Genomic DNA, 13,852 nt, shown 5'->3' with positions numbered 1-13,852 from the left:
TTTGTACTAGCTTCAATGTAACATCTAAGTGCTCATCTTCTTCAAATATGATATATAGTCAGCTAGAATGCTAGGGAGGGATCACAGTGACTGTCCTCCTGTTTCTTTCAAATACTGCTTTGAATGTTGCCTTGCAATTGAAACCAGAGTGCACAGACCTGTGGCCCACTTGCATATAGAATTCTTGAAAAACAACTACTATAAACTTTAAGCGATGACATCTCTTATTTCAGGGTTCCTTATTGACTGACTGCATTTATCCACTGGCCTCATAATGATTTCATTGCACATCTGCAGTGCTTGGTCGCATCTCTCCAGTCTAATTTTGCTCCTTATCAGTGTTGCGCTGCAGCTGGCTCCACAATCCAGCTGGTATCAAATTAGTCATTGATCTAATAGCATAGTTGCAAATATAGCAATTGAATGCCTGGCAGCCTTCTGCATTGCTAGAACACTGAGAATCTTTAGATCTGCTTAAGTCACATTACAGATATTTCATTCTTCATTAAAACCTTAAGTTCTCAATGGTTTCAGACATTATATTTTAATTTCAAAGGTAACTGCAATATTCAGTCTCTCTGCCTGGCTCTTTTCTTCAAAAACATTTTTTTTTCTACCTTTCATGTTGCCTGTTACACTACATATGTTGCACTAAAATGCCTACATATTCCATCAATCTGCATCTACTCTGCTTCATGGGTTCTTTTGATTTACATCTATGTGTGTGTTTTCCTGTTTCTGTTTTAGCACTTTTCTGGAGAGTTCAGCCACTGTAACTAAGCATATATTACATCAGTTTCACTCTACAGTCTGCCCTGTGAATCGAAATTCTGTATTTCACAAGAGATCCTGGGAAAGAGATACAATTAAGAAATGTTTTATGTCTCCAGTTACACATGGGTGCTCTAGTTCCTGGCTCCATACCATATTCACTTTTCTGTTTCTGGTTTTGGTTAAGAAAACCTTTTTATAGGTTTTTATTTATATAGAAATATTTGTATCATTTGAATCCGTTCCTTTTACACACTAAAACATTGTTTCTATTGCCTCAAATCAAAGCCTTTTTTGTCTAGAGTTCCAGTTTTCCTGGAGCTCAGAGTCACTGTTATCTATCTTCAATTATTTTTGGCGTGTTTTGTTATCTGAGTAATCACAGACTCTTCCTTCCTTTGGGTCTCTCTAATGTGACTTTTGTCCCATATCTCATATGCTACATTCATGGAAATAACATGAGAGGATTTGATATTTCTAAAATTAAACTGTCTCTTTATTTACCTCTTGATTGATTCTTGAGCTTTGGTGGGCCCAGGCAGATAGTCATCATCTGCACTGAAATCTGCTCCTCTGTCTCTAATTGTCTGGACACCATAAGTTAATCATCAATCTACGGTGTGTATTCATGTGTTTTTACAATCAATTATTATGTTTTAAATTAGTAACTTTACTTAGTAACTTTTATATTAGCAACTTCAGAAGTGCTGTGGAACGGTTATTTGGCCATTTTTACAGAAAAAAATCCTGTATGTATATTAAAAGTGAATCAAATATTTATCATCACATCCATTCTAATTTTTAGTAGGCATCTTGTGAACTAAGGACACAGGAGACTATAAGGCCATACAAAAGCCATAGAATTTAGCCGATAAGGTTGCAAGGAGGAGAAATGGACAGAAATAGCTCAGCTCCATAGCTCAGCATACAAGGCAAAGGTAGAAAAGAGGGGTGATTTTCTTCACCAGTTTTATAGGGTTTTTTCTTTTTTCTAACTATTACATGTTTCACCCTCTGCCATTAATGCCTTACATATTCTACTAGATAGCTAACAAAAACCAGACACCTGGAAGTCATAATTTAAGATAAAATCATATAGAAGTTCTGAAAGTGGAATTTTTCTTTGACCGCAGCTGAAGCAATAAGGCAACTGCATCTTTTCAGAAAGAATGCTTTTCTATCAATGTTTTGCTGGGACCTTGAGTTAAATAAAGCATTTACTTTAAAAAACAAAATAGCTGAAGTGGAGTTCTTCAAATACCCTTCCTGAATTAATTATTCAAGTTTAGGCTCCTGCCTTTTGCAAAGTCTAAAGAATTAGAATTCTGCAATTATTCACATGTTCTTCTAAATAGTAGCAGGAAGGCACATCCACAAATTCGAAAATTTTTTTGGGGGTGGGTGGAGAATCTCACTGTTAACTATTCTCATACTTCCTTACATAGTATTAAAAAAAAAAAAAAAAAAAAAAGCTAAATTCTTCCATGCTCATACGCTGAGGAATTCAACTAATTTGACTATTGACTTTCTGGAGAAAAATGAAGCCTGTCTTTAAATTAGGTACGTTTACCAAAAAATAAAAACAAAACAGTACAGATGTACTTTTGAGACAGAAAAGTGTTCAGGACCACACGACTAACTACTCTTCTCTTCTGATGGTGTTCATTAAATCCTTTCACACATGACAACAACCTAAGAGATCTTAGAAATTATTGTTCTTCAATATCCATAGCAGACCTATAGACCTCCTTGATGAAGGCCAGCAAAACACATGTGTCAGTCCCAACACCTCATTCAAAAATATGAATGCTCATCTTCAGAAAGTCACCACCTGAAAAACTCTAACAGCTATCCTGTATCCATCATCTCCCATTTCTAAGTAAAATCAATCAGTAAAACAGAGAAGATCAGACTCCAGTGTAATGCCTGTCAAATTCTGGATGCATCACAGCAGGGTTTCAAACTGGGATATTGCATAGACATGACACAATGGTACTAAAAGAACCTCTTTTCATGATAACTGAAGGAGTCAGTGAGAGGTAACATTAGGTGAGTGACGCTGATCTTTGTAACCTCTTTATACAATCAGTGGAGAGAGAAATAAGAGAGAAAAGGTTTCTTCTGAAACTATTTCAGAGTGCTTGACTTAAGCTTCTGTTCTGAATCACCCTTCAGAGGAACCTCCTTTTCTCACTGACTAGAGAGGCTAGTCTCCTTAGCTCCTGTGGTACTCTAAATTAGTCTTCATAAATGACCCCTTCTCCCAGTGTATCACTGTTCAAACTAAAACCTCTCCATAGCTTTCCCTGCGGTCTGCGACAGCATGCTGCTGGCTGCCTTCTCTGTGACACAGCTGGAATATGTTGTGCAAAACTGTAATGGCATCTATTCATTCTGCAACAATGAGCTGTGAGGGGTACAACTGCTGTCTTCCCCCAAAAGCATTTATCCATTGAGCCAACTTTAATATTTACAATTCATGGTCACTGGAATACTATAACAATCATGTTTTCTGTAATGCTAAAATATAAGTGCCCACAAAAGCTAAGAACACCACAGGTGTTTCTCATGCTGGCCACAGGAAGTGCCTGGAGCCTACGCCAGGATTCCATTGGACCAACTGCATGCAACTATGACTGCAACAAATATGAATGAAATTATAATGATTCCTTATTTTACCTTGTTAGATAGAGGGGTTAGCACAAAATACTGTAGCTATTTTTAGTATCGTGTATTAAAAATGTAGGTGTACAATGTAAAACCATCACCTGATCTTAGCAGGTGAAAAGAGTTTTTCAGGGGATTACAAACACAATTACTCTAAAATGAACTTCACATGCAACTTACTTATTAACATTTATATATATTTATGCATCGAATTATTGGGACTGCAAGTTTATCAGGAACTAGTGAATTTGAGTTTCATCTAAAAAATCTGTTAAAGAGGTTTTCCGTGATCATTTGGGTTTTCTTTATTTTAGAAAAATTACATCATCTCAATTATTTATGAGGAATACTGATGAAGAGTAATTCAGAAGGAAAATAGTATTTCATGTGTTATATTTATGAAACCAAATATCATGGATAGAGCACATAACCCCTAGGGCAATCTAGGGCAAAATACTAAATACTAGTCTCAGAGTGGGCAGCTCTCATGACTCCACAGATTTGTACTGTTTACATCTGGTCTACATGTGATCCAGTGGGTCAGGAAATAAGAAAATGCAGATAACCTAACTCCTTTAGACAAAAGAGTAAATTTTTGAAAGGTTGTGCTCAGAACAATATACATCAGAACATGCCCATGTTTTAGAGCATCATATGACCTCTTTACTCTGTTCAGGGGACAAAAGAACATTGTAGTGCGATTATTCTTGTCCCTACTGTTTAACTGCAGGTATAATAGCACTACAGACACCTTTTCTTAGGGACTCTTGGTCCAATGATTAAGCCAGAGTGCTGCTATACTTCAGCTATTCTTATCTGCTCTCTAGAGAACATGAATAATTTAGTCTATTTGAGACTAATCTTGAGCCCCTTCCACTTTGTTTGGACACTAAGCAGGCCTAGAATATTGAAAGCAATGAAGGTGGTAATTTTCATCATCCTTTGGGGTGAATTAAGGCCCTGTTTTCATTTTTTTTTAAACAATAAAAATGCTTAATGAACAGAAAATGGCTTTGGGCAATTTACTGTTGGGCATACGCACTCAAACCAGCATAACCGAGTGTCTAAGACCATTGCTTCAGTGTCGAATAACTGACAATGCTCTAAGGTCTCAATGCTTGGGACCTTATCCCACCATTTTATACCAGCAAGGGCACAAAGGCAGAGTATGTGGAGCTGACTAAGATGCTCGATGTGATGACTGTAAATTGTCCACGTTTTGCAGCTGTAGTAAGGAATGGTGATGACAGTCATGTGGTACACATTTACTTTTGTTTGAAGTCGAATGCCTCTTTCATTCTAGACGCACTGCTTTAATCTCCCAGAAGCTGTGCTGGCTTTTGCTACAAGCTCAGTAAATGCTGCTTTTCTACACTGTGAAGTTCATCTTCAATGTCATGCTGGGCAGAAATGGGAGAAACCCACTTACTCTTGTGAAATATGTAAAGCCACTTCTTTCAGAAATACAGAGAGCCTGCTCCACAGAAATTAAAACACTGCCTTAGAAATGCACGTATACATTTGAAATATATCATGGAAGCAACCAAGAAAGTGTAAAAATATTTTTCATATTCTTCTTTCTTCATCCGTTCTCTAGACTTACTTTGTAATTCTGTAGACATGGTAATCAGTGTTTTCCTGTTATAATTATATGGGACATTAAAACCTAACATTTATCTGCTTTAAATAAGACTTTTTGCCAACAATTTTTCTTTGCTGCTTCTTAAAATATAAAATTTGCCAGAGAAAGCAAGAAATTTAATCATATTACAATGTTAAATACATGCACCACTGAAAAATGAGCTGGTTGTTATAGTAGGTGTCATATAAAGGAGTTTTTACTCTGTTCCCAGTGCAACTGAAGAGAAAATACTTATGTAGAAAAAGTTAAGCAATTTCATCACTCATTGCAATAAAAGACTAGGGAACTTTGCTGTGTCAGGTCCTGAACTCGTTTAGTTGATGCTATAATAGCAGTCAGACAATTATTTTTACTGCTGCTTGGGATTTCAGACATTTTGGAGACCTCTCATACAAAACAGTTCATTTTCCTAAAAAAAAAAAACAAAACAAAACAAAAGCAAAAAAAGCAGTCTAGCACACAGAAATTACCAAACTTAGTCAAGAACAAAAACTGAGCTTAGAGTTTTCTGCACAACTAAGCTCAGTCATTCTACTGCATATAATGACAGTTAAAAAGATACTACAATTACAAAGTCAAAGAATAATTTCTATCAACACATGTATCAATCCATGTGTAGACATAAATAAGTGCTGTAATTTACTATTGTTAAGGAATATCTTCACCGATACTATCTGGCAAATTAAGATTTCTGTATTTTTTTTAAATGCAAGAAAGAATTACATATGCTTCATCAGATAAGCTTTTACTTTGGGACATAATTTGGGACGTAATTCACTAGTAGTATTAAAGTCATATTTCAAAATGGTGGCCATTTTTGCAAGCTAGCCTAAAAGTTTATTAGCAAGCTATAATGACTAGTCTGATTGCAATTTAAAAAACTCCCAAACGGGTCAACACACATAAGTGCTATCTGCAATCATTCAGATTTTAACATCATGGTTATTACTTATTATCAGGCTACACAATGAGATATTGATTACTTTTAACCTTTAGATCTAAGAATTCAGGAAAAGTCAAGGTAGTAGAACACTGCTTTTCCTGTCTAGTGAACTTATGGCCTTTAGTGGAATTCTAATGATTCCTATTGGCAAGGCAAATCTGAAATTAGTTTATTCTCTTGGCTCATACAGAAATGATGACATATTTAAAAATACTGCATGCATAGATTTGTAGTTACTACCTACAAGAGGCTTAATCCTGCAGTGTGCTGAGAGCCTCCTCAGGAGTGATGATCATCATCTTCTCCCACTGCCTGTTAACAGCTTTGTGTAGGCACTGACAGATTACTAGACAGACAGAAGGCATCCCGGACCCTGCAGAATATGCATCATAGGAGCAAAAAGCTTCACGTTCTGTAGACTATAACCAACCCTCTAGGCATATTGTCCAAATATATCACTTTTCAGGCTGTTAATCTTTTAATAAGTTTTCTTTATAAGGAAAATCTGCTTGAAAAAACAACTGAAACACAATGTCGCTTCAGTAGGTATGCAGCACTTGTTTTAAATGGAACAAAGTAATCCAATTAAACTAATCTGTTTTACAAGTTAAAACGATACGAAGCACATTAACTGATCCTCATAGGCTACTGCAATTTGAGCCTTCTTTCTATTTTAGTAGTATTTGGAACTGCTTTGCACATTTGTATCCTCTAACTGAAGAGAGCTCAGTCCTCCAGTTCAGAAGAATTACGGGCGAGAGAAACATAACTGTTATGTGTTAGATTAATTTGCAGAACACTTGGCATTATTATTGCCAAGTAGTCAAATTGTTCCAAGTTGTTCCGGAAGGTTGTTATTAATAGTATGTTTTCTGAGGAAAGTTCTGTCTACTTTTGGAACTGCATTTCTGTTGCCAAGGAAACTCCTTTAAGCGGAGCATTCTCGGAGCACACTGCTGCTTTTGTTTGCCAGTATCCTATTCATATCATCTAAGTAAGCACTTTACATACTTCAGCCTCCAGTTTCAAATGTTTAAGTTTTTATGTATTTATATTACTGCTTTAAATATAGTTTGCTCTTCTTTTAAACCCAGGAACTTGTCTAAGATTATTTTAGCTGTTGCATTAAAGGCCATTTTTTTCACAAGTTTCCAATAAATTAGTTTTAATTTGAATAATAGCTCCACAGGTTATAGCATTAGTCCTTAAGTGTTACTTATCTTTTCACTCTAAAATTAATGTAGTCATTTCCTACTGACTCCTCTACACCATTTTGGAAGTGCTGAGGAAAACATGTCATTGAGTTCTGAGCCAGAACTGTTGTTGTGATTAATCCTGGTCACATGGCCAATCTCTGCCAAAAGGAGATCACTGAAAAAAGGTGACAAAGACAGTGATTTCCTGTCAGCAAAGAGTACGACAGGGCTGTCTAGAAGTGATGCAAATGAGCGAAACTTTCACCACGGTTTGTTTGATCCACTCGGGGCCACAGTGCACAGAGCCGGCGAGAGAGGCACAATGGAGCAGCAGCACACCCAGAGCAGAACGGGAACTGCACCTTCCCAGGAACCAGAGCTTCCAGCAGGAAAACAAAAACTGCTGGGAGGTTTTTTCCCCTCCACTTTTTTTGAAAGGTATCCTTCTGATGTGCATTTTGATGTTATTTAATACAGTGAATTGCTTCCCTTTGATGGAATAGTTTAGTAGTTAACCTGGTCAAAAGCCATGTCAACTAATTTTTCAAAATCTTTTAAGGTTTTTTTTCCCACTATCAAGTCCATCTTTGCTGAAGACTTAGTATTGCAAGACGTGGCTTACGCAGTTTGTATTACAGACACGATACCTTACTTGTAATCAAATAGAAAAATATAATTTCCTTTATTTGTTTTTTTAAAAAATGTTTGGTTAATTTTATTCTGACTGTACTAACAATTTTAACAATCATATCGTACTTATTTAAATGAGGTTTTAATCTAACAAAATTAAGTTTTGCAATTAATCTTCTGAGGAAAATGGAAGGAATTATCATTAACTTTTCTGACTAGTCTACTCATTTCTAATCTCCACAGCTCCAATAAATACTGATGTGCTTCATTTTTGAACATTCAAGGTAGAGAATTACTCAAGTTCCTGCTAAAGGACTAATTAGCAGAGTTTAAATTCTTTGGGTTTGATCCTCCAGTAATGGCATAAGAATCCAGCTGAAGTCAATGCAAGTTCTATGTACTTAGAGCTTATGAGATCAGGCTCACATGCAGTAGATTAAAATGAAGTAAACACTATACAATTGGCATTAAACTGAGCTATTAGAGCAGTACAAGGACGTGAGATTCCAAAAAACAACAGAGATGCTCCTTTTAAATTTTTTCTTAGTTAATAGATAAAGCATTATAGGACTAATAAACTGTCAGCTATTCATTCTGTGACTGGCTGCCATTTTAACAAACACTAGCTGATTTTCCAAATCATTAGTTAGTTTAACAGCATAAAGCTGAAATCATTTAGGGCTACAGGGCAGGGCAGGGAGGGGAATGAAGAATAGATTTCTCTTTTTGGAAGTCTGCCCTTGAATCTAGGAGATTTTAAATAAGAACCAACAATACTAGCCACTTTTGTGTTAGAGAGAGTCAGCATACATATTCAGAGTTAAAAAAAATATGGCTGCGCTATATACTCCTCTTACATTTATGGACAAAATAAAACTTAGTTAAAGAGAGATAATAGAAATCCTAATAAAAACTAAGAAGCTCCTAGAATATTACAAAACAAAATTAAGCTGAGAGTTGACTTAAATCTATACTAAATCTGAAAATAGAGTACTGGGAAAATAGTCTAACCATGAAAGTACATTCTATTTTCCCATATGCAATTTTAGCATTTATATATTATGTTATGCTGCTTTAATGTATGCTCTTCCCTTCCGATTTACCTGTTTTATCATAGCTCCTTCCCATTCATAGATTCCTTAGGGGCAATGATTACTGTTGGTAATAGTGATACCACAGCAGGTTTCCTGGCAGAGGCAGCTTGCTGAGCTGGCTCAGAGGTACAATTACTTGTCAGCTCAATAACTGAGAAGAGGGATCTGTGGGTGTAGGAGAATCCACCAAAAAGCAGAGAGTACAATTAGCAGGTTCATATTTGAAGCTGTAACTGATAAAGAATGACTAAAGCAAGACCTGTGTTTTCATAACACCCCACATCATTGAGGAATTCTGATTATAATAGGTGCCTGAATGTCTCTCTACAGATTTCTTTCCCTACAGAGTAGAATGACTTCTGTGTTCACTGTGAAGTGTGGGCAGTGCTGATGCCACATAGCTGCTAGCACTAGGCAGACCAGCTAGGACTCTGAATAAGACCTCCTGAATAAATAGGGTGTCACTATGGATTAGAAGAAAGGTTTGCTAGGCTAGTTTTCTAGAACTATTAATACTGTTTTAAGGACATGATTCCTTTTTTTACTTGAATGTCTGAAATTAAGGATGATAAAGACTTAGTGATTTATGTGATCTTTCCTTTGCCAGTGCAGAATTGTTGCCTCAGTTACATTTGCTAATGTTTCCTTTTGTCTACTTTTAAATGTCTGAATTATGGGGATTTCAACACTACTTTGGGAGGGTTTTTTTTTTTTTTAAAGGCTAGTAGATCTTAATGCCATTCACTCAAGCTTTTTACACTACCTGCAAATACTCATCCTACTTCATGGACACTCCTCAGTCATCTCTTAACCAAACTCCAAAGTTCTAGTTGTTTAGAATATTTGGGCTGACTGCTTAAGCTTTGTTCTTGTTCATATTGGCAGGTGGATTGTTCTCTTAAAATTTGATTTACATTTGTTGATTTTTTTAGTATAGGACTGAAACTAGTAGTTAGACTAGGCATGGTACAAACTGCTCTTATATAGACTAGCCCTACCAAAACACCTTATTCTGGACTCAAAAGAAACTTTTTATGCATTTCTGACATTGTTTATTCTGCCAGGACCAGGACAGTTAATGTGTAATTAAGTATGATTCGTATTTAGTGAGTTATAAAAAAAGATGTTATTACCTTTAAGAAATGACTGCCAAAGAAGAAATGGAGGCCACTGAATTAAACTCACTTGCAGCCTACTATAGGCTGGATCTGAAACACATTTTCTATTTTAAAAAATATTTAACTCCTTTGACAACCTCCTCACTAGGTATGTTAAATAAAAGGACTAAAATTAGAATAAAATTTATGAAGAGCATCAAGAAATTAGGTTGCCAAAGCAAGAAAAAATAAATTATATTTAATAAATTATCAAATCATGCAACCACAGAAGAAAGAAAACAACTTCTATTTGACCTTGAATGTACCATTTATTCAATAAGAAATAAAAAAAAGCTAGAGGGTAGTTGTTTCTTGTCATTATACTGTTGCTGATTCTGTGGTTAGTTATTAATTTTATTTTTTATGATTCACAATCTGCTCTTTGAAATATGCCATATGCTCAAAGCAATTCAAGGATGACAACTGTCAGAATTATTCCAATAAAAATTGCCTAAATGAGGAAGATTTACTGCAGCCTGATATTTCTGTGGCAAGCCCCTCCTTTCTTTCCCCCACCACCCCTTATACACATAGACTAAAGCTTCTCAGACACACAGTGAAGCCTGAAACAGATCTAAGATCAAATCACGCATTTTGGGGAACTTCTTAAAAGTATTCACTAGCTAAAAGAAGTGATAAAGCTTCTGGGCTAAGCCTTCTATGACAAATAAGGGAAACAGTGTACCTATATGTTAGACAAAGACCCTACAATCAATATGCAAGTTCAAAATCATTTTGCTGAAATCACAAGCAAGTGTATTGACTTAACATGACAATGTCTGCTTTATGTATAACTAATAAAAATTAAATTGGAAGAGTCCTGTATCCTGGCAGCAGCAAACCAAAAAATCAAGGCAAATTTCTTTCTTCCCAGAAAAGGTCTGAAAGGTGGATAAAAATCCAGCTGAAAGCTCCAATCAAAACACATTTTGTTAAATGCCACCATTTCATTTTTTTTCCTTCATTTTGTTTCAGTCTATTTATTAATGCAGTTTCATTTATTTCTATTCATCTTGAAGACAAATCTTTGTCCTTCTATAGAATTACACCAAATAGAATGTGATAAAGGGAACTTTCTTGCAATTATGATGTCGGTGCAGGCTGTCAGCGCACAGGGGATGGAAATGAGGTTGGGGACAGGGAAGGGAATTCTAATAGACACCATGATACATACAATGAACGCAGAGATATCCTGTGAGAGAAAGACTTGTCAAGCTAATCAGATCTTCTATAGCTAGGTAAAGGCAGTAACGGTAGCGCTAACCTTGTAAAGATGCTGCTGCTGCTCCTCTGACATCATCAGGTCATGGCTGTCCATCACGATGGATTCCATGTCAATCAGCCAATCCCAGAGCTCCTGGTATTCGGAATCAAAGTCCAAAAGGCTGTAGATAAGGAATAAAATGTATTATGCATAAATACAGGGTAGTTGTTAAAATCTTGTATTAGAATAATATATTCTTGAAAACTCATGATGTTCCTAGTTCTATTTCTAAAGAGACGTTTTGTATTTATACAGAGTGGATGAAAATGAAAACTGAAATCCAATTTAAGCCAGTGCCATGACCTAAATTCAGCGGCTGATGCTAGATCCTGACAACTGTTGGCATACTGCATTTGCTTCAAAAATTTTGAAATAGAAATCCCCCATAAATAATGTTGTTTAATAGTTTTTAAAGTGCTGACTTTATATTGAGCAAACTTTGCAACAATCATCTTGATATAATTCATATAAAAATATTACTTTCATAGAAAAATGACTCAATCCATTCAACCATCCCTCTGCTGTCTATCTGCCCATCTCTGTAAATATCCTACATTTATTTTCATGGATGAGTAGCTAGCATTTCAACCTAACGCCTTAAGATAGGCTTGAGTGAATATGGTAAGCCAGTGAGAACTAAGGCCAGATACAGTATTAGACAGGTGTTCCCTACAGACATGTAAGAAACAAAGGTAAGGACAGGAAGTCAAAACAATGAATCCTTGAATAGCCGGCAATCATTAAAATTCAAAGGAGGATCACTACGGTTTTCAACAAAATAAATCATTAGAATAAGGAGCTTAAAAGGATTAATGTGATTCTCTATTGAAAGTCTAGTGAATAAGTAAAGCATAGATTCTTCTAAAACACTGTGATACAAGACAGAAGGTACATGCTGAAAAACTGCACATTCGTCAGAAAGATACCCCTTGGAAAGGAATCTTTAAACTTGCAGAATTGGAACTAACAAAAGCCTTGTCGTAGCACCAACATCCCCCATAATAATCAAACAATATTGCGTGTTCCACCAAAGCTCATTTCTCCAATTCTTAAAAACTTTCTTAATTTTCCACATCTTTAGCAAATACCCATGCAAAAATTAGCAGTATTGCAACAGAGAAACAAAAAAACCCCATGTTTTTATATGTTATTAATACTATAGCAGTTTCAGTTGTTATTAACTAGAGTATCATATGCATGGTAGTTTTGAAACCTTATAGATAAAGGTGTGACAAGTAGAACTGTCTTTTTGGAAGAAAGAAAGCAAGACAGAAGAAAGCACAGAAGAAAGCATCTCATTTTCAATGAGATGACAACAAAGAAACCTTGTATAATGCACAGGTGTCGATTCCTGCTTCTGAAGTAACTCTCTAGATTAATCCACTGTATTTAGTATACTTATACTCAATAATTTATGAGAGGCGTACTTGCTAAAGATTGCTCAGTGTCCTGAGAAGATAAGCAATGCTGCTATTATAAAGAAGAGCTAGCATAAAAGGCCAAGTTACTATTGTTGAAAAATAGTAGTTTCATTTGGAGTTCGGGGCATTTCTCCTGTTTCAGAAGGTATTTGGCTCAGATCTCATTTTGAAACTAAAATAAAACTAAACTCCATTTCAAATGGTATATATGCAATGAAACAATCTTTATCCATTCCTCAGAGAAATGTATAACCCTTCTGTATCTTCAGTATCTATTGCTTCTTTTTTTCCATTATGTCTTATCCAAAAATTATCCTAAGTCATAAAACTGACAGGTAGTTACTAAAAAACATATTTTATGTTGTAAGAGGCCAGATTTCATTTTATGTAAATTGGTATAGTTTCAGTTGCGCTTGGTCATTTTGTACCCGTTGAAAATCTGAATCAAGACAAGAAGATGACTGGAATCAAACCCTAGATCCAATGCTCAACACCTTCTGCCGCGAGAATGGGATGGGATGTGTTTGGAAACAAAACCAGAAGGTGGCCTGGAAATTTAACACAACTTGTAGAATACATGTATGTGCTCGATCCAAGCACCTGCTTTCTCTGTGGGTCTATAAAACCACAGTCTAGATTTGTCCTCTTATCAGTGTAAAAGAATTAATTGATCCTTTAAAGACACAGGAAAGCAGTTGGCCCTGACCTTTACAAAACACATGTAAGCACTAGGAAACAGCTGAGCAGTCTGATTTCTAACTAACCTTCTAAACAGCAACTCAACCCAAAATGACGAGTGAGGGAAACAGGATGCATTGGAAAAAGCCCAAGAAGGGATGTAAGGCTTACAGGGATTTTTTTCATAGTTTAAATACTTTTCTCTTTCTTGTTTTCTGCTGTAAAATAAAGTCAACTGGAAACACTTTTAGGCAAACTATGGCAGTCATCTGCCTGAGCCTGAAGATAGTGAAGGCAGCCTACGAGCATCATCTATGTATTTTTTTGAATTTGACTGCAATATTTTTAATAGTTCTGAAATAACTCTGATTTTTTCAAAAAATACTTTC

General features: G+C 35.8%; 1 protein-coding gene across 1 annotated transcript in view; it reads right to left on the bottom strand.

Annotated features, from left to right (window-relative positions):
• Nucleotides 1–13,852, bottom strand: part of AKAP6 (A-kinase anchoring protein 6) — a 232,505-nt gene that overhangs the window by 70,628 nt on the left and 148,025 nt on the right. Inside the window, exon 8 of the mRNA XM_067295590.1 lies at nt 11,365–11,485. Coding sequence (XP_067151691.1) covers nt 11,365–11,485 — 121 coding nt within the window. The remainder of the gene's footprint in view (nt 1–11,364; nt 11,486–13,852) is intronic.

The sequence above is a fragment of the Apteryx mantelli genome, chromosome 4, assembly GCF_036417845.1.
Source record: "Apteryx mantelli isolate bAptMan1 chromosome 4, bAptMan1.hap1, whole genome shotgun sequence".
NCBI classification, from domain to species: Eukaryota; Metazoa; Chordata; class Aves; order Apterygiformes; family Apterygidae; genus Apteryx; species Apteryx mantelli.
Note: the sequence above shows the minus strand (reverse complement) of the source record. Positions and strands in the feature narration are given on the sequence as shown.